Source organism: Felis catus, chromosome B1, assembly GCF_018350175.1.
Source record: "Felis catus isolate Fca126 chromosome B1, F.catus_Fca126_mat1.0, whole genome shotgun sequence".
NCBI lineage: Eukaryota > Metazoa > Chordata > Mammalia > Carnivora > Felidae > Felis > Felis catus.
In genome coordinates this window covers 95732844-95753546 of record NC_058371.1, presented here as the reverse complement: position 1 = coordinate 95753546, position 20703 = coordinate 95732844, and the positions used below count along the sequence as shown (strand labels likewise).

At 34.3% G+C, this 20703-nt stretch overlaps 1 protein-coding gene across 6 annotated transcripts in view; it reads right to left on the bottom strand.

Moving 5' to 3' along the window:
• The window catches only part of SCLT1 (sodium channel and clathrin linker 1), a 226360-nt gene that overhangs the window by 38556 nt on the left and 167101 nt on the right, over positions 1-20703 (bottom strand). For 4 of the 6 annotated variants that reach the window (XM_006930868.4, XM_045055873.1, XM_045055875.1 and 1 more), the window contains one exon: positions 14585-14781. In XM_006930868.4, the coding sequence (XP_006930930.2) occupies positions 14585-14781 (197 nt within the window). Of the gene's footprint in view, positions 1-8461; positions 10618-14584; positions 14782-20703 lie in introns of those variants that run through there. The other 2 variants (XR_006596760.1, XM_045055874.1) reach the window with 2 other exon arrangements.

The following is a 20703-nucleotide window of genomic DNA, read 5'->3' as shown; positions in this document are numbered from 1 at the left end:
TTCTCTGCCTTGCAAATTTCAGTTACTCAGGCAGACTTGGAAGTGGCTGAGATGTACCCTCTCTGGACCATGGTCATGAAAGTACCTTGACACAGAAATCCAAGGTGAGTCTAGATTTTATCTTGTTTCTTGTCTCTCTTGTATCAGAAAAATAATTGTTTCAAATATTTTGTCCAGTTTTCTAGTTGTTTCTTGTGGGAAGTTAAGTCTGGCACCAGTTTCTCCATCATGGCAGGAAACAGAGATTTCCAGATGCCATATTTGAAAAGTTGACATCTGCCAATTTTCTGAACCAACACCAATCTACACTATCAAAAGGCACAAAATACAACAAATGAAATGACACCCATACTTAAGATACATCACAGTGAAAGGACAGAAAAACAAAACATTTAAATAGTCATAGGAAAAGAGATTACTTTCAAAGGAGTGATAAGTGAGGTGGCCAGATGTATTCTATATAGAAATAACAGAAGTCAGAGGTAAACAGATTGTTTTTAATTTTCTGAAAGAAAATAGCAGTCAACTTGGAATTCTGTCAACCAGCCAAAATACTGCTCAAATAGGAACATAAGAAGTAGGAAAAATAGGGGCGCCCTGGGTGGCTCAGTCAGTTAAGTGTCTAACTTTGGCTCAGGTCATGATCTCACAGTTCATGATTTCGAGCCCAACTCTGGGCTCACTGCTGTCAGCACCGAAAACGCTTTGGATCCTCTGTCCCCCACCATCTCTCTCTCTGCCCTTCTGCTCATACTCTGTCTCTCAAAAAAAAAAAAAAAAAACATTAAAAACAAAAAAAGTAGGAAAAGTAGTCCTAGCTGGAATGTTTGAGATATAAGAAGAAATGCAGAACAAAGAAGGTGGTAAATATATGGGCTAAATGAACTGTAATTATATAAAATAATTAGCAGTGTGAAATAAAAACACTACAAAGCAGACTTAAAAATTTGGCAACAATAACATATAAGTTGGGCCAGGGAAACAAATGGTGTTAATATGTTCCAAAGTTCTTGGATTATCTGGCTAGAGGAAAATGGCTTTGATTAACTTTAGACTTTCCTATGGTAAATATATATGGCATAATTTCTAGGGTAACAGAGTATTTAATTTCTAAAACTTAAGGGGAGAAGTGGAATGATTAAAAAAAATACCTAGTCAATAAAAAAAGATAAGGAAAGAAAAAGAAAGCAGAGATGATAAAAATAGGAAGTACTAAAATAAAACATAACAAATCTCAATATACTTTGGATTACACTGAGTATAAATGAACTAAATGGTCTAAAACAAAACTATATACTGTTTCTAAGAGACATATCTATGGAAAATAGAAGTAATTAACAAAAAGAGTATGTCCCCATATGTTTAGAAATTTAAAAATGTACTTATAAATAACACATGGATTGAAAGAAGAAATGAAAATCAGAAAATATTTTGAAGTAAATAAGAGTGAAAATACTAGATGTATCAAAACTTGTATGCTAAAGCTATGTCAGTGTCTGGGAGAAAATCAATAGCATTTAAGAAAATATATTCAAATGATGAAAAAACAAAAGGTGAAAATTTGTGATACATGCTTCTATTTCAAGAAGACAGAAAAGGAACAGCAACATGAAAGCAAAAAAAGCAGAAGGAGCGAGGTAATAAAGAGAAAATATATAACAAATATAAAATAAAGAAGATTAAAAAATCAAAGCTTATTTACAGAGTAATGAAATTGACAATCCTCTGGTGAAATGATAAGGACAAAAGAGACTAGGTACAAATAATATCACTATCAACTGAGAACAAACTGAGGGTTGATGGGGGGTGGGAGGGAGGGGAGGGTAGGTGATGGGTATTGAAGAGGGCATCTTTTGGGATAAGCACTGGGTGTTGTGTGGAAACCAATTTGACAATAAATTTCATGTATTAAAAAAAAAACAAATAATATCAGTATCAGCAATGCAATCATTACAGATGCTTCAGACATCAGATAAGAAGATATTATGAACAAATTTTATCCAAAATACTTGGAAATTCAGAAGACATGGAGGCATTTCTAGAAAAATATAATTTATCAAAACTGTTTCAGAGAAGAAAAAGAAAATTTGAAGAGTTTTTTAAACTGTTCAATGGAATCAACAATCAAAGATATTCCTATAGAAATCCCAAAACAACAACAACAGCAACAACAACACTCCAGGCCAAGACAGTGTCACTGGAGAGCTCTACCAAATATTCAAAGAAAATAAACATTTCTAACATACAGTTTATGAGAAAACAAAAAAGCAATTTTTTGAGGCTGGCATAACTTTGATTCTACAAATTAATAATGAGAGTTGAAGAATAGAAAGCTTCAGGTCCATCTCTCTAGTGAACACAGATGAAAAAATACTAAACAAAATACCAGCAAGCCAAATCCAGAAATATATTAAGAAGAATGCATTTGGACTGTGTTAGTTTTATTATAGGAATATAAATTTGGTACACTAGCAAAATTGATCTATAAAATTTATCCCATTGATTATAAGAAAAAAATCAAATGATTACCTCAAACAATACAGAAAAATCTTTTATAAAATTCAATAGGATAAAAACTCAGAAAAATAAGAAAACTTCCTGAATCTAACAGAAGTTATCTCCCAACACAGAAAACATTATACACAAAGATGAAGACTGAAAGCTTTCCTTCTGAGATTGAAAAAAAGGAGAGGCTATTACTCTGATTCTGCACTGTAATGGAGATCTAGCCAGTGTAATAGGTGAAAAAGGGAAATAAAATATATGATGACTGGAAATAAGTAAAAAAGTTGTGGTTTATATATACAATGGACTACTACTTGGCAATGAGAAAGAATGAAATATAGCCCTTTGTAGCAACGTGGATGGAACTGGAGAGTGTGATTCTAAGTGAAATAAGCCATACAGAGAAAGACAGATACCATATGTTTTCACTCTTATGTGGATCCTGAGAAACTTAACAGAAGACCATGGGGGAGGGGAAGGGAAAAAAAAAAGTTACAGAGAGGGAAGGAGGCAAATCATAAGAGACTCTTAAAAACTGAGAATAAACTCAGACTTGATGGGGGGGTGGGAGGGAGGGAAAAGTGGGTGATGGGCATTGAGGAGGGCATCTGTTGGGATGAGCACTGGGTGTTGTAAGGAGTCCAATGTGACAATAAATTTCATATTAAAAAACTGTTATATTCAGAGAGGATATAATTATACATAAACAAAATCCAACATATGCATTAATTTCTTAAATTATGTAGAAAACAAAATGTGCAGTTATGAACCAAAGTTGCAATAATACTGGCTTTTAGACGAAAAAACATATACTGCCCTTTTTTTTTTTTAATGTTTGTTTATTTTTGAGAGACAGAGACAGCGACAGAGCACAAGCGGGGAAGGCAGAGAGAGGAAGACACAGAATCCAAAGCAGGCTCCAGGCTCCAAGCTGGCAGCAAGGAGTCTGATGCAGGGTTCAAACTCACGAGTCTCAAGATCATGGCCTGAGCTGAAGTCAGATGCCAACTGACTGAGCCACCCAGGCACCCCATAGACTAACTGCTTTTTAAAAAATCTATTACTCTTAAATCAGGTAGAAAACAAAGAGTAGAGTTATATTTTTCTCTAAAAAAATTTTTTAAGTGCTTATTTATTTTTGAGAGAGAGAGAGAGAGTGTGTGCAGGGGAGGAACAGAGAGAGAGGGAGACAGAATCTGAAGCACATTGCAGGTTCTGAGCTGTCAGCACAGAGCTGGGTGTGGGGCTTGAACCCACAAACCTTGAGATCATGAACTAAGCCAAAGTCAGACACTTAACCTACTAAGCCACCCAGGTGCCCCTTGTTTTCTACATAATGTAGGAGCCTGATGCATTTTGAACAATTGTTTGTTTACGCTTTTGGACATAATGTATAAAGGTATAATTTTGTGACATCAACAACTAAAAGGAGTGGGGACAGAACTATAAAGGATCAGAGTTTTTGTATGTTACTGAAGTTAAACTGCTATAAACACAAATTAGTGTTACAACTTTAGGATGTTACAGGTAATCCCTATGGTAATCTCTCTCTCTCTGTCTCTGTCTCTGTCTGTCTCTCTCTCACACACACACACACACACACACGCACACACACAGAATATACACAAAAGGAAATGAGAAAGAAACTTAAATGTTTCATTCAAAAAAATCAGCTAAACATAAAGACAGTAATGCAAGAAATGAAGGACAAAAAAGCTGTGAAGTAGACAGAAAACAAATAGTAAAATGACAGAAGCAAGTCCCTCCTTATCTGCTAGCCTTAAAAGAGAAGGAGATTCTGGCATACCCTACAACATGGATGAGTCTTGGGGACTTTGTGTTGGGTGAAATAGGCCAGTCACATGGGGACTGATACCTATATGAGGTACTTAGGGTGGTAGTCAAGGTCACAGAGACAGAAGTGGAGTGGTTGTTGCCAGTGGCTGGAGGAGGGGGAAGAGGGCACTGGGGGAGTTTAGTTTAATAGGTACAGAGTTTCCAATTTTCAAGATGAAAAGCAATTCTGGAGAAGGATGGGTGGTGATACATCATTCAGTACACTGAATACCACTGAAATGTATACTTAAAAATGGTTAAGATGGTAAATGTCATATGCATATTTTGCCACAATTAAACAATAGTTTAAGTGGAATCAATGCAAAGGTCCATCAACTGGTGAGCAGATAAAACAAAATATGGTATATATCCATACTACTGACTCATTGATAAAAATAAACACAATACCGATATGTGTTACAATTTGGATAAATCTGAAAGACATTATGCTAAGGGAAAGAAGTGCGATGCAAAAGAACATATGATGTGTGATTCCCTATACAGGAAATGCCCAGAACAGGCAAATCTAAAGAGACAGCAAGTAGATTATTGATTGTCAGAAATAGGAAGTTGGTAATGCCTGCAAATAGGCATGGGAGATTTTGTGGTTTGATGGAAATGTGCTGAAACCTGATTGAAGTGATGCTTGCACAACTCTGTAAAATTACTATAAATCACAGAATTGTATGCTTAATGGAGCGAGATATATGGTATGCAAATTATACCACAATAAAGCTGTTGAAAAACTCAAAGAATCTACAGTTTTTGTACTGAGCAAGGTTCCTGGTTAAAAAAAATCAGTTATAAAAAGCATTTCTATTTCTGTATGCAAGCAAAGATCACAAAATAAAATCAGGGAAATACTATTTATATCATAAAATATCAATTACTAAAATATACCAACTAAATCTAACAAAGATGTGTAAGACTTCTATAAAGAAATTAATATACTTTACTGACGGTAGTAAAAAAGATGTAAACAAATGGAGAGATGCATGTCCAAAAGACTGGAATCTTTAAAACTTTAAATTATTTTAACTTGCTCCAAATTTACTTATAGACTCAATGTACTCCCAATCAAAATCTCATCACATTTCTTTATGGAATTTAAGAACACGATTTTAACATGAATAGGAAATGTCCATGGCCAAGAACAGACAAGAATTTTGAAAAATAGAACAAGAGGAGTGGTTCTATCAGATATCAAGTCACTTTTCTAATTTTGTATTTGTTTTCAAAAGTGTCTCCTAAAGCTATAATAAACAGCAATATGGTATTGACACAGGATTGGCAGACAAACAAATGAAACATAAGAAAGCTCAGAAACAGACACACACATACGAACACAAATTATGACAAAGGGGACTCTGCAAAATATTGAGGAAATGACAATTTTGTCATGAAAGGTTACAGGGATGAATGGCTACCACATGGAAAAAATGGACTTCTATCTTACCCTATACACAAAATCAATTTTAGAGTGAATAAAGACTTATCTGTGGAAGGTAAAACTATAAAACTTTTGGTAGTTAAGCTAAAAGAGAATCTTTAGAGGTCAGGATAGAAAGGGAGTTTTTAAAATAAGACACACAGTCATCATAAAACCAAAGAGATAAATATGACTCCATCAAAGTTAATAATTTCTGTTTATCAAAATGTGTCAGGAGATGGGGAAGAGAAAAATAGAAAGAAGGAAATGATAAGCCACAGAATAGGAGAAGATATTTTTTTGTTTTTTGGAGAAGATATTTGCAACATTTGAGAAAAAGTAAACAATAGAGAAATGGTTAAAAGGCTTGAAGAGACACTTCACAGAATAAAAGTTCACAAGGCCAATAAACATAGATGTTCAACTTCAATAGAATTATGAGCTGCAAGTTAAAACTATAATGAGAAACCAATAATCATTACAGTCACACAATTTAACATATCTGACTTCACTGAGTGAAGCTGAGGACTATCAGAAATTCTTACGCTACTTGCAAAAATGTAAATAGTTACAATTATTTTGAGAAACAGTGAGGCCTTTTCTACTACGTTGAAAATATGCATTCCTTATGACTCAACAATTCCATTTTTAGGAATATGCTAGAAAGAGGGATGTCTAGGTATATCAGGATATTATAGAGTAATAATAAATTCATTATCCATTGTACTGCTAATGGGCATTTGCATTTCCATTTGGAGACAATTATGAAAAATGCTACTATAAGCATTCTTGTAGCAGCTATGTATACAATCTTAAAAGCTATGATTTATTTTTGCCTGGTTTCTTTCCTTCTCCCCCACACCCCAAATGGGCCAAACTGAAAGCTTTAGGAGAGATTAGTAATTCAGCAATGAACTGGATAATGAAACTCTTGAACAGAGAAGATCAAGTGAAAATCAACTCTATGGAAACAGTTAATTCCATAACATGATTAAAGAAGAACTCCCTGTGATATTTCTTTCTTGGATATCTATATTTTATCTTTTAGTGCCAAGATTTGTTGCATCTTAAAAAAAAGTAGCTGTATTTCATTATATAAATATTGCTATTATCATTAAAGATGTCATTTACTATTAATTTTTGGTTACCAATATCTTTATGTTCCAGCAAATATGTTCCTCCAAAAGTGTTATTCATTACTAAGCTTTGGATCTTTTCTGCTGCAGTGTATTTCTCACCTTCAATTCTCACACCAGATCAACATTTCTAAAATCTATTGTGATTTCCAATATTTGAAAACTATATTTTGAGTAGTCAAAGAAGCCTTTTATTATCTTGATTAAGCTCATTAGGAAGAGTGTTACCAAAAGATAGATGACTTTCCAGTCTAGTGTCACCATGTTAATATTATCAGTATGTATTAAAGGCACTGAGTGATTATATCATATAACCACAGCTATCCCTCACATTTGTCAGAATGGCTAGCCTCAACAACACAAGAAACAACAAGTGTTGGCAAGGCCGTGGAGAAAAAAGAACACTTGTGAACTGCTGGTGGAAATGCAAACTGGTGCAGCCACTGTGGAAAGCAGTATGGAGGTTCCTCAAGAAGTTAAAAATAGAACTACCCTACAATCCAGCAACTGCACTACTGGGTACTTACCCAAAGAATACAAAACACTAATTCAAAGGGATACATGCACCTCTTTGTTTATAGCAGCATTATTTATAGCGGCCAAGATATGGAAGCAGCTCAAGAGTCCATCAACTAATGAATAAAGAAGATGTGGTATACATATACAATGGAATACTATTCAGCCATTAAAAGAATGAAATCTTTCCATTTACAATGATATGGATGAAGCTGGAGAGTATAATGCTAAGTGAAATAAGTCAGAGACAAATACCATATAATTTCACTCAAGTGGAATTTAAGAAACAAAACAAATAAGCAAAGGGAAAAAAAGAGAGAGAGACAGAAAACTGACGGTTAGAGGGGAAGGGGGTGGGAGTGGGGGGGTTGGGTTAAATAAGTGATGGGACTAAGGAGTGTACTTGTCATGATAAGCATTGGGTGTTGTATGGAACTGCTGAAGCACTATATAGTACACCTGAAACTCATATATAATGCTGTATGTTAATGAACAGGAATTAAAATAAAAACTTAAAAAATAAAATGTTAACTGACAGCTGCAAAGAAAAAAAAATAATCCCAGCTACCAAGGTTTCATGTTTTCAGATTTATTCTGCATATGTTTACAAAAAAAGTATTTTATTCAATTTCTTTTTATGATTATAGCCCATCTGGTTTAATGTCACCACTGTGTTCTCTATCTTCCTCTAAGGTAATTCAGGTCTACTCTCTTTTTCATCTTCACTTTGTTTTGATCTTTTGTGTTTACCACATGTGGGGACACATCTATTTTGTGCCCGTGCCAGATCTCCACCTCAATTTATGTTTCGGGGGAAAAATAATTTGTGGAATCATTGATTTGTCTATAATTGAAAACAACTATACAAATTTTCCTTCACACAGCACTTTACAGGTTATTTTAAAAGCATGAGTTAGAACATTTAAAATTATTTTAGGGGCACCTGAGTGGCTCAGTTGTTAAGTATCTAACCGGCTCAGGTCATGATCTCACAGTTCATGAGTTCAAGTCCTACTTGGATGAGCTAAAGCCCCACATCGGGTGAGCTCAAGCCCTGCACAAGCCCGAGGTGAACCCTGCTTCTCTCTCTCCCTCTCTTTGCCCCTTGCTCACTAGCGCCCTCTCTCTCTCAAAAAAAAGTGATTTTAGATGTAAGAATTCAATTTGTGGGCATTTGTTACATTTATTAAGGTGTTTACTGGTCAAATATATTTAATCCTATATGCTAAAATATAAATGTATGGAAGTTAAGATCTATAAAACTTAAAGTCTAAGATATCTTTTTAAAATTTCTATATTTTTAAAATTTATTTATTCTTGAGAGAGAGAGAGCACATGAGCAGGGGAGGGACAGAGAGAGAGGGGGAGAGAATCCCAAGCAAGCACAGTCAGCATGGAGTGTGGAGCCCCGCCGAGACTAGTGATATCAAGAGTCAGATGCTTAACTGAGCCCATAAGGTATCTATAATTTTTGAAGACATTGTTTGATCTTTCTGAACTAATAAAATATCCTACCAAAAAAAAAAAAAATGGATAATCTTACAACTCACAGACTCCTATGTAATAATGGGACAACTCAAGGGAATCATGTAAAAATTCCTTGATAATGAGTATATAACTGGGGTGAATTATTTTTCAAAAAATCAAGTACTATTCCTGAAGTCACAAGTTGTAAAGAACCTTAACAATCTTTCTAGCCCAGATGAAAGCAATAGACAGGGTTGTGTTAAAAGTATTTTGACAGACTCAAGACAATTATATTCAACATTCTACGTGCTTCCTTTTGGCAAAGTACTTTGATACTTCAGAGAATACAAACTGAAATAAAACACATTCACTATCAATAACCTACTGGGAATAATTAGCTGGTGTGTACAAGTTACATGTATAATATAGCAAAGCCTAACACAGCCAAGAACAGTATTTTAAGGGTTTAGAGTAGGACGGAGATTACAGTAGTCATAAATATTTCTCAGTAAAACATGTGAATAGGCATAATAAATGTTTATGTGTATCTGTATACACACGCATATATGTGTGTGCACACACAGATATACCTATACCATAAATAGCCTCCTGTCAGTTCAAGTCAGGTTTGCCACCAAAGTATAGGCAGTTAACTTTGGAAAAGTCTGTTTTCGGGTTTTTTTTTTCAAATTTAAAATTGCAGACAATGAATTATGGATCTGTATAAATTTTTCAAAGTCTAGAGTTTCCTCATGTGTAAAATGGAGAGTGTGATGGTTAATTTTATGTGTCAATTTGTCTGGGCCATGGTGCCCAGATGTTTAATCAAGCATTATTCTGGATGTGTCTGTGAGAGTGTTTTAGGTAAAATTTACATTTAAATCACTGGACTTGGAATAAAGCAGAATACCTTTCATGATGTGGGTGGGCCCCATACAACTAGTTGATGGCCTCATAGAACAAAAAGCTGACTTCCCCCAAGCAAGAGGAAATTCTGCAGTAGACCACTTTTGGACTTGAATGGTAACAATGGCTCTTCAGGTCTCCAGCCTGAATGTCTCTGTACTCAAACTGCAACCTGCAACTATTTCCTGAGTCTCTGGTTTGTCAGTTTTCTCCATCAAAAAAACTTTACACACCTTATCCTTTATAGGCACTTGATTATATAGGTGATAATTTAAGTAACTGTTTTGCCATTGCATAGCATGGATTACCAGTGTACCCTTTACCAGTGGCCTTTAAATCTAATCAAAGCAGAGAATCAATTCCAGATAATCCAGATCCAGTTAGAGTACCCATTCATGAGGTTATATTCTTCTGGAACTATTTCTGTAATTGAAACCAATTCCTATATGTATCAGGGTTTATTCAGGAAAACAGAGCTACACTGAGTGATACAGAATATGGGATTTATTTTGGGAATTAGGTGTGACACACTTGTAGGAGCTGGTAGAAAAGCCAATGCAATGCAGTTGTTTCTGCATCTGGTGTTAAGCCCAAAGTCACTATGGGCCAGCTAAACTAGATGTCATGAAGAAAAGCTAGATATGAACGGAAGCAACTATAAGGACAAACTAGAACCCTGTTTTCATTTATCTCTCACCATCTCCAACTACTGCCGTAGATGACCTGCAGGAGAAGCTGGTGCCCTTTCCCATGCATCTACACGTTTAAAAGGAATCTGTTACACATCCATATGTACATCCTCTTGGCCTTCGTCTAAGGGACCTGTGAAGAGTTAGCAGGGTGACCATGCAGTGGGAAAAAGAAATCCAGGACATTTTCAGTATTACTGAGCAAGGCTGCTGAAAAAATTCTACAGATCCCAATACCACAGTGGTCACTAACCAGGAGAGGTCTATGCAGATCAGGTCATCAATGAAGTCTTCGCTTAAGTTGTCTCACAATGGGCCTAGTGTGTCTACAATCCTACTCTGTGGTTATTTCCCTGGTTCTGGGATGCATAATTGGAACAGGCACACTGAGCAACTAAATGAAAAAATCTCTACACTGGTTCTGTAAGCAGTGAAGTAAAGGCTATTATAGTAGGAAAGACCAAGTAGCATTTGAGGAAGTATAGTGAGTAAAGGCAAGGTACAATAAAAGTTTGACTTTCCACTTTATCTGTTTCCAGAATGTGCTGGTTCCACAGCATCTTCCAAAGGTGTCCAAAGCCTTTTTTTCTTTATTAAATATCATTCTGAAGTCACGGATTTTTAATATATTTGACATGTTTCATTTATTGTAGATACTCTTTTTGATGTTCAAACTGCCCCCACATCAGCCAGAGGGTGCCTACTTAAGTTAGCTCCTGGGTACTTTTGCCATGACCCAAGTAATGTTGATACCTTCTTTACCTTTTGCTACAACAAAGTGTTTTCTAGGCTCATCTTCTACTTTTCTATCCTAGATCTATGATCAATCATTTCTTTAAAGAGTCCTGGTTTCTTTTGGGATACCTCATTGCGACAGAATACTGGTCAGTGCTTCCAGGTCCTTTTAGTGGACAGAGCCAGGAGATACATGTTTTTAAGAGTAAAACACATCATGAGTTCCCATTATATTCCCAATTTCAATTCGAGTTGTAAGTTTTATTTAATTTCTTTGAGTTTCTTCTCTATTATAAAAATCTTGGTTCTTAAAGACATTTACATAATTACTCAATTGCTTTATCTCATAATTATAACCTTCAGAATAATAATAATACCGATATTATTTCTAATGATGTAACTACTAAACACAGTTTATGGTTTTTTTACATTTCCTTTTATCCTTAGGATTTATCTCACTAGGGATATACAGTCTAATTACTGTGTTTAATGTAACTTGACATAATTTATCTGTGTAATCAAGCCATTAACTTCCTACACAATTAGCTCATTTGTCTAATTTTACTTTCAATTTAAAAAAAATTTTAGAGTTTATTTATTTTTGAGAGAGAGACAGACAGACAGAGTGTGGGTGGGGGAGGGGCAGAGAGAAAGAGGGAGACACAGAATCCGAAGCAGGCTCCAGGCTCTGAGCTATCAGCACAGAGCCCAATGTGGGGCTTGAACTTGGGAATGGTGAGATCATGACCTAGGCCGAAGTCGGACGCTCAATCAACTGAGCCACCCAGGCGCCCCTAATTTTACTTTCAGTTTTGGGGTTTTTAAAAAATTTTTTGATTTAATTTAAAAAATAATTATATGAACATTTATACAGCTTCAAACTCAAGCCAATGTATCTATAAAACAAGTTTCATTCAAAGAAGTCTAGCCTTCATCCTTTGATCCTTTCTCTTTCCTCACAGAGAACCATTTCAATTACTGTTTTGGTCACCTCTCTTTTTGAGAATGTGTGCATGTGTGTATGAACATAGCGTATACGTAGCATGCTGGTATATATATGTACACATATACACAGAGACGTCCCCCTCTTAAAAGGTAGAATACTACACACACTGTATAATACTTGATTTTTTCACTTAATATATTTTGGATACTGCTCCATGTGCTAAGATTTTAATTGGGATTACGATGCATCTACAGATGACAGGGGGCGTGGGAGGGCTGTTAACAAATTTATCACATTGAGTATTCTGATCAGTTAACCTGATCTCTATCTAGCTAGGCCTTCTTTAATCATCCCGATATCATAGTTATGTAGAAGTCTTACACATTGTTAGATTTATTCCTGGGTATTTTATCTTTTTGATGCATTGTTAAGTTTACTATTATAGGTTTAATTTTGAAATATTTGTTGTAGGTATGTAGGAATACAATTGATTTTTATATATTTGCGTATTATCTATTAATTATTTTGGACTTATTACATATACAGTCATGCTATCTGTAAAGAATGACTGTTTCTTCCTTCCTTTCTAGTTTGTTTACCTTTTCATTTTCTTGCCACAGTGCACTGAAAATCAGGACTTCTGATACAAACATTAATAGAAGTGATGATAATGAACTTCTTTGTATCTTCTCAATCTTCAAAGGAAAGTTACTAACATTTTTTGCCAATAAAAATGTTTGCTTTAGAATAGATACCTTTACAAAATTAAAGAAATTCTATTTCTAGTTTGCTAAGAGATATTTTGAAAAATCATAAATGGATATCAAATATTATCAAATGCTTTTTCTGTATTGAGAAGGCCTTATAATTTTTTCTTTTTTAAAAAAATCTAATGCAGTAAATTATATTATTTATTTTCTAAGCTTTTAATAATTTTGCATTCCCAGGATAAGCCAAATTGGTAACAATTTTTTTTTTGTTAGTTCTTTAATGCTCTCGATAGATGTTTTCTACAATTCATCTAACTTTTTTGGTTGTGGTCTAGGGCGGGTTCAAACTGCCTAGCTCACCATTCATTAACTGGAAGCAGAAATTCTCTTTGTCTCTTCAATTCATTCCAAATACATTTTTATTCCAGCATTCCACCAAAACTGCTCTTATCATGGTTAACAAAGACCATCAAACGGCAACAAACTAAAAGGTCCATTCTCAGTCCTCACCATATTCACCACTCAGTAGCATTTTATAAAACAACAGTTAAGAGCATATTGTCTTTACTGGTCATTCTGTTAGCTAAGTGACTTTGACTAAGTTCCTTAACCTCCCTCAGCCTCAGTTTCTCTACAGTAAAATGTAAATGATAATGTTATCCAGTTCTAGGGTTGTTGTAAAGTTTAAGTAAGTACATCTAAGTCGTTTAGAACAACAAAAAAACACATTATGTGCTAAATAAATACCACCTATTATTATTGCTTATACTCCTGAAAAAAAAAAAGATTTCTTTTTTAACCAGTCTGTCATGATTCTTATTTCTCTGGATATTCTTTCTCAGTCTCTTTCAGACTTTCAGACTCTTTCAGTCTCAGTCTTCATCTCTCCAGAATTTAACTTTTGGAACTTAGTCTTCTGACAGCTTAATTTCTCTACCTAGACTTCCTTTCTACACAATATTATCCCATGACTTTAAAAATCACGTATATGTTAATGAGTCCCACAATTATAGCTCCTGTTGCAATCTCTTCCTTGAACTTCAAACTTACAGACTCTACTGACTAGTTAATATCCCGATTTAAATGTCTTCTAGGCAGCACATATTTAACATGGTTCAAACAAACTTTTTAAAATGATTTCCAACCCTTCAAAACCTAATCCAAGTTAGAATCATTTTATAAACCAATTATTACAGTATTTGCCAACCTTCTCCCTTCTACCCTTGCCCCTCTAGTCTGTTCTTCAAACTTCAATCAAACTGATTTGTTAAACATTTAAGCCTGATCATATCACTTTGTTCAAAGCTTTCCATAGCATCCCATCGCATTCAGCATAAAAGCTCAAGTACTTTCCAGGCAGGGGTCAGCAAACTTTCTCTTCAAGGGCCAGAGAGCAAATATTTCAGGCTTTGCAAATCAATCACATTCTGCTGCAACCACAAAATATTATATGCTATACCTATATGCAAAGAGTATTAAGATTCTAAACTGCCACGTCCAAAAAAAATCATTATAATCTGTGGAATGTGACTAAAGTTTTCAAAAATGTAGTATGAGTTTTGGTTTCTAATGCTTAATATTTTTCATAGCAGTTCAATAAATATTTGCTGAATAAAAAAATAAGATATTTTTACAAAAAGATGGCAAAGACATTAAAGGTTAAATAATTTATTCTGTAAAATGTATCAAACAATTAATAGTGGACTTACTTGAGATTACTGATTCTAATCTCTGCACTTTCAGTAAGTTTCTTTGTTTCTTCTTTCCACCTATTGGCCACCTTCTGTTGAGTCACTAAGAGATGTCTCAGTTCAACAGTGGAATTTCGATTACTGTCTTCCATCTCTCTTAGTTGAACTTCAAATCCATGTTCCTTTATTGAAAATTCATGTTCCATTGTACTGATCTAAGGAACAAAATGAACACATATCTTCTTTTATTTTTATTTTTTTTCTATTGTAGGGGATACACTGATCAGTGATACTTACAAAAGCAATAACTCATTGTGGTGTTTGTGGCACAGAAATGTCTGGATGAGATATATAAAAATAAGTTTACAATTTTCCTTCATCACAAATGAAGACTTATCCTGTATTGTAATTTAAATTTGGTGAAACCAGAATTATGGACAATTTTTTTGCAACACTTTCCTCAACATCTTAAAATGCCGGTAGGAAAAAAGTATACTATTTAATATAAAACTGCTCTCATTATCTACTTTCACTTTTGCTGCCAGGATCCATGGAAAATGTTCATGCTCTCAAATAACTGAGAGCTTTTTACTCAAACCATTAAAAAAAAGTTTACTAATTTATTATAAAGGGTACAACTCAGAAACAGGCAAATGGAATAGTTATATAGGGCAAGGTATGGATTTGGGGGTGTGCAGAGCCTCCACGACCTCTCCAAATGCACCATCCTCTCAGCACCTTAATGTGCTCAACTCAGAATCTCCTCAGGTCACCTCATACTAAATTTCAAGTTGTCTTTTAAAGGGTTTTGTAAAGAAAGTAATATACGAGAATTTCTTTACCACTTCAGTTATGGTATAAACAAATATTTCTTTTTCAGGAAAAAAAAAGACTATAAATAATGATTTTTCAGAATCTCATATGTAAGGATTGTCCATTATTTCCAGCTAATTTATGTCATTAGGGTAAAAATAACTTAGTGCAGAATAAACATATAAGTAAATGCTTTTTGAATACTCTAGAAGCATTCTTAATTGGGGTTCAGGGAGAAAATTAAGCCCTAATGCTCTCAGGCATTCAGTGTATGTAATGAATTGCCTTCTCTTGAATGCTTCTAGAATGAAACTGTCTATACCATCCTTGAGGCAACTGAGAAAACAGTCACTAGAACAATTTATTTGGTGTACTCTCAGGCCATCTTTATCTTATGATACTAAAGAAACATTATAAAGAATATTTATCTTATGATATTTTAAAGTAATGTGCTTTAAAGATCGTTACAGCTGGTATAGCTTATAGTAATTCATCAAATATGGCCACTTTCCAAAATCAAAAAAGGATGAATAAAAAGGACTCAACTTTACTCAATATCAAGGAAAACTAAACAACAGCAAAATCCATGGTTCTTGGGGTAAACTGCAAACACCCATCCTCACTACTTCTGCTAAATGCAACGTGCTTCCTAAAACTCTTAAATTTGGTTTCTCAAATAATACACAAGTAGAAATTTAAGACTTTATAAATACTGGCACTGGGAAGACAACCTTGGTTTTATTAATCCTCTATTATATTACAAGCTCCAGAGGCTCCTTGACTCTTGCTATTTTAATTTCTGTCTTAACTGGATTCTGCAAATTTAGATTTGAATATGCTCCTACTCCTTCTCTGTCTCAATCTCAACCTTGCCTGGAGAAGCCATGGTTCTCATGTGTTAGGCAGAACTATTTCTGTCTTTGTCTCTCTCATATATATATTAAAAACTGATAAATGCATCTATACAGTTTTAGAAGTCTACGTGCCTAGTTAACTCCCCATTTCTTCTTAGAAAGTTTATTTGTAATTTGATAAGCCTTGTTCTGAGGTTCTTTGTGACAACCTGGTCTTTGTCTACTTCTAACAAGTTTGTGTTGTGCTACTATTCCCTTTTTTTTCTTTGTTTCTGTTACAATGGCTTCTCATTCTTGGCTCATTTTCACATGTAGTTCCCTTTGCCTGAAGTAATCTTACCCCTCCTGCTTGTCTTAGTTATTTCTATTCAATTTTTAAAACTTAGTTCAATTATTGCTTCTATCTAGAACCAAATCAAGTCCCTCTGTTATAAGTTCTCTCAGTGCCCTATGTTTTTCCTAAAGAGTATTTATAAGTTCGTAAATACATGTTAAAGTTTGCCCATCTCCATGAAAAAATGACAGTTTTAAGGTTGGGGGGGGCGCATGTCTTCATTACATTTTCAGCACCTGAAACAGTAAAGTTACCAAAACACATCTGCAGACCAAATTAATGATGGCTTTTTGGTATCAAAATGTAGTCTTTAAACACATGCCAGATCCTTTAGCTGGTGAAATTCCAACTGTTAAACTGGACAGATCTGCAGCTATGGACTACAAACAACTGAGTCTCCTATAACAGAAGTCCCACTAATGATTAAATTCAATATATTGGTAGGAAGAAAGGATTTATGGTCTCCCTTTTTTCTTTGTGCTCTTCCTCTGCAGAGAACCACTCACACAAATAGTTCTGTCATCCTTTTGTTCTCCAAAACATCAATTACTATCCTGAACTGTTAAAGATAGATAAAATGTAGCACCAGGTAGGGAAAGTCATGAATTTCCCTCTCCCCCATTATAAAAACCAAAACCCCTAAACATAAACATATTGTAAAGTAATGGAAGAGAAAAAAAATTAAAAACAAATATAAGGTTTCTGTAATTGACAACTCAGAGATAACTACCTCTACTCTACCTGTTGTTTTTTATTTATGAATTTTAGAAGTTAGAGTAGTGAATACAGAATTGCAATATATATACTTATATTTTTTCTTATTGTTTTAAAACTTAGACATAGCAATATAAAAAACATTATAAATTATTTAGAACCAATTTTTAATGATGACTCAATACAGTATTTTATAGATGTACCATCTCATTGTTCCTTCATTTCTAGTTATGAATAATGTTGCAATGGATTTTTTGAATTACGAAATATTTTACTTATTTTCTTACAAGAAAATTTTAGACTCTAAATGTGTACCATTTTTAAAAAAAAATTAATATTTATTTTTTTGAGAGAGACAGAGTGCAAGTGAGGGAGGGAGAGGCAGAGAGAGAGGGAGACACAGAATCTGAAGCAGGCTCCAGGCTCTGAGCTGTCAGTATAGAGCCCGATGTGGGGCTTGAACTGACAAGCCGCAGTCGATTGACCTGGGTTGAAGTCAAATGCTTACCTGACTGAGCCACCCAGGGGCCTCTAAATGTGTATCATTTTAAACTCTCAGTTGCACATTCACTCACTGATAACCATGCAATTAATTAATAGTGACTTTAAACTTTAAAAAAGTTATTTACTAGCACTTTGTTTCCTTAGTCTGTGACTTCTGTTCATGTCTCCTACATGTTCTTCTATTGGGTTATAATATTTTTTAAAGCTCCTTATGTATGAATGTTTTTTGTCTTTTGTCCCATTTACTAAAATTATTTCTCCCAGTTATTTCTTTTCAAAACATTTAAAAATGGTTCTAAATATTTAAAAACTTTATATACCTAAACCTACCAATATATTCATTTGCAATATCTTCCAATTTTGTTTGTTTTGCTAGGAAAGTTCTTTTCCATCTATCAGTTACATATCTGCCTACATTTCTCACTAATGTTTTATAGTGTCACTAATAGCTTTTAGTTATAAACCCATATGAAATTTATAATGTAAAATTTTAAATCGAACAAGGTACAAATAGTTTTTCACCAAGTACACTGACTTATTTTATTATGGAAATATTTTGGTATGAGAACTTTCAAGCATACACAAAATAAAAATAAAAATATTACAACGAATCCCTACGCGCCCATCAACCACATAGTACACTTGTTTTATCTGCACTCCTACTAAACTTTCCTTTGTCAAGATTTATCTTTCTTTTCCTTACAATGAACTACATTCCAACTCAAGTTTTACACATATACTGACATGCCAGAGTCACCACCCTGATTTAGATATCTCAGGAGGCTCACTCATATGTCCTAATCATTACTCATTTTGTAATTGAAGTTGTAACCTCTATTCTGATCTCATCCTCATAGGTAATTATGCCTATTCTTCACTTTCAAATAATGAAATTAATAGACTAGAGATTTTTCGTGTCTGGCTTCTTTGTTCAACATTAGGTCTGTGAGACTCATCCATAATTACTTATAGTTCATTCTGTTTTATTGGTGCATCTATTTCATTATCTGAGTGTACCACCATTTATTTATGTAATCTCATGTGGATGGACATGAGTTATTTTCAGTGTTTGATATGATTAAAACTTTTATGAATATTCTTATACAGATGTCTTCATGAACATAAGCACTCATACCTATGGGTATGTAGCCAGGATTATTTGGCATCGTACGTATGTATGTATGTCCAACTTTAAAAGATAATGCTAACTGCTGGTTGTACCAACTTACATTCTCAAAGTAGTGTATGAAAGTTCCAGTTGCTTTATATCTTTGTCAACACTTGATAGTCTTAGTTTTTTTAATTTTATTTTAGCCATTCTGGTAGGTATGCAGTGGTACCTCACTGCAATTTTCATTATTTTGCTGATTAATAATGCAGTTGAACATTTTTTCATAAATTCTCTTTTATGAAGGGCCTATTTAAGGTTTTTACCCACTTTTGGAAATGGATGTTTGTTTTTTCCTTATTAACTGCTAACTATTTCATCATTAACTGGTAACAGTTTTTATATTCTATTCTAGATATTAGTCCTTTTTTTGGTTATGTTCTATTATATATACATATATATATTATTGTATTACAAGTGTATTATATTATACATACATTATATATACTTTCCATATTCCAAATACTTTCTTACTTTTCACCCTCTTAATGGTGTCTTTTTTTTTTTTTTTTAATATTTGTTTATTTCTGAGAGAGACAGAGCATGAGCAGGGGAGGGGCAGACAGAGAAGGAGACACAGAATCTGAAGCAGGCTCAGGCTCTGAGTTGTCAACACAGAACCCGACGTGGGACTCGAACTCACAAACTGTGAGATCATGACCTGAGCCAAAGTCAGACGCTCAACTGACTGAGCCACCCTGATGCCCCAATGGTGTCTTTTTTTATTTCGACAATTGGATTGTGATTTTTTAAGAGGCAAGACTGGCAAACCAGGGCTAGCATTGTACTTAATGGTGTCTTTTGATGACTCAATATTAATTTAATGAAATCCAATTAATTTATTATGATTATTGCATTTCGTGTTCTCATTAAGAAATTCTTTCTAACCCAAGATCATGAAGATTTGAAGCTTGAAGGTCCACTGTTTTATATGTTGCATTTAGGTCTACAAGACAGCTCAAATGAGTTTAAATGTGTGTTGTGATATAGGGGTCAAGGTTTATTTTAAAAATATGGACCCAATTGATCTAGCATCATTTTTTATAAAGATAATTCTTTCCCTGTTGAACTACAGTAGTGCTTTTGTTATAAATGAGGTGATTATGAAAAATGGGTTTGTCCCTGGACTATGTTTTGTTCCATTGATCAAATTGATTATTATTGATAGCACAGTGTTACTGTAGCTTTATATCGTCAATATCTGGTGGTGTGATTCTTCCCTTTTGTTCTTCAAAGATTTCCCACATACTAAACCATAAAGTACAAACCTCTCTGTATGATCTACAAAGCTGTCTTTCAGAGTTAAAGCTTTTATTAATAACTACAGTGTCTGATACATGCAGAAGGCAATACATATGGGTTGATATGAATTAGGTTGGAATGTGACTTTGTATGAGTACACAGTAACAAAAAACAAAGTGAAACTGAATACTGCTATCTCAATCTTTACTATGAAACCGGAAGATACAGCTTTTTACCATAAAGAGTTAATGCCACCTTTTACAAAAGTTGCATGGAACGGGGTAAAGCAAGCAACATGCTGATGGTCACACCAGTGCTTCTTGTAACTCCCTTAAACATGTTCCTATTGTCAAAGCATGTTAAGCATTACCATGAAGAAAGAGGGAAGGAGAGGGAAAATAAAGGGGATTTTTTTTTCTAGAAGAGACTTTTATCCCTTGCCTTCCTCCTAGCATGGAAATTTTAGACTACCTATGAGAGGTTCTCAGAGCATACTGATGTAGCATCC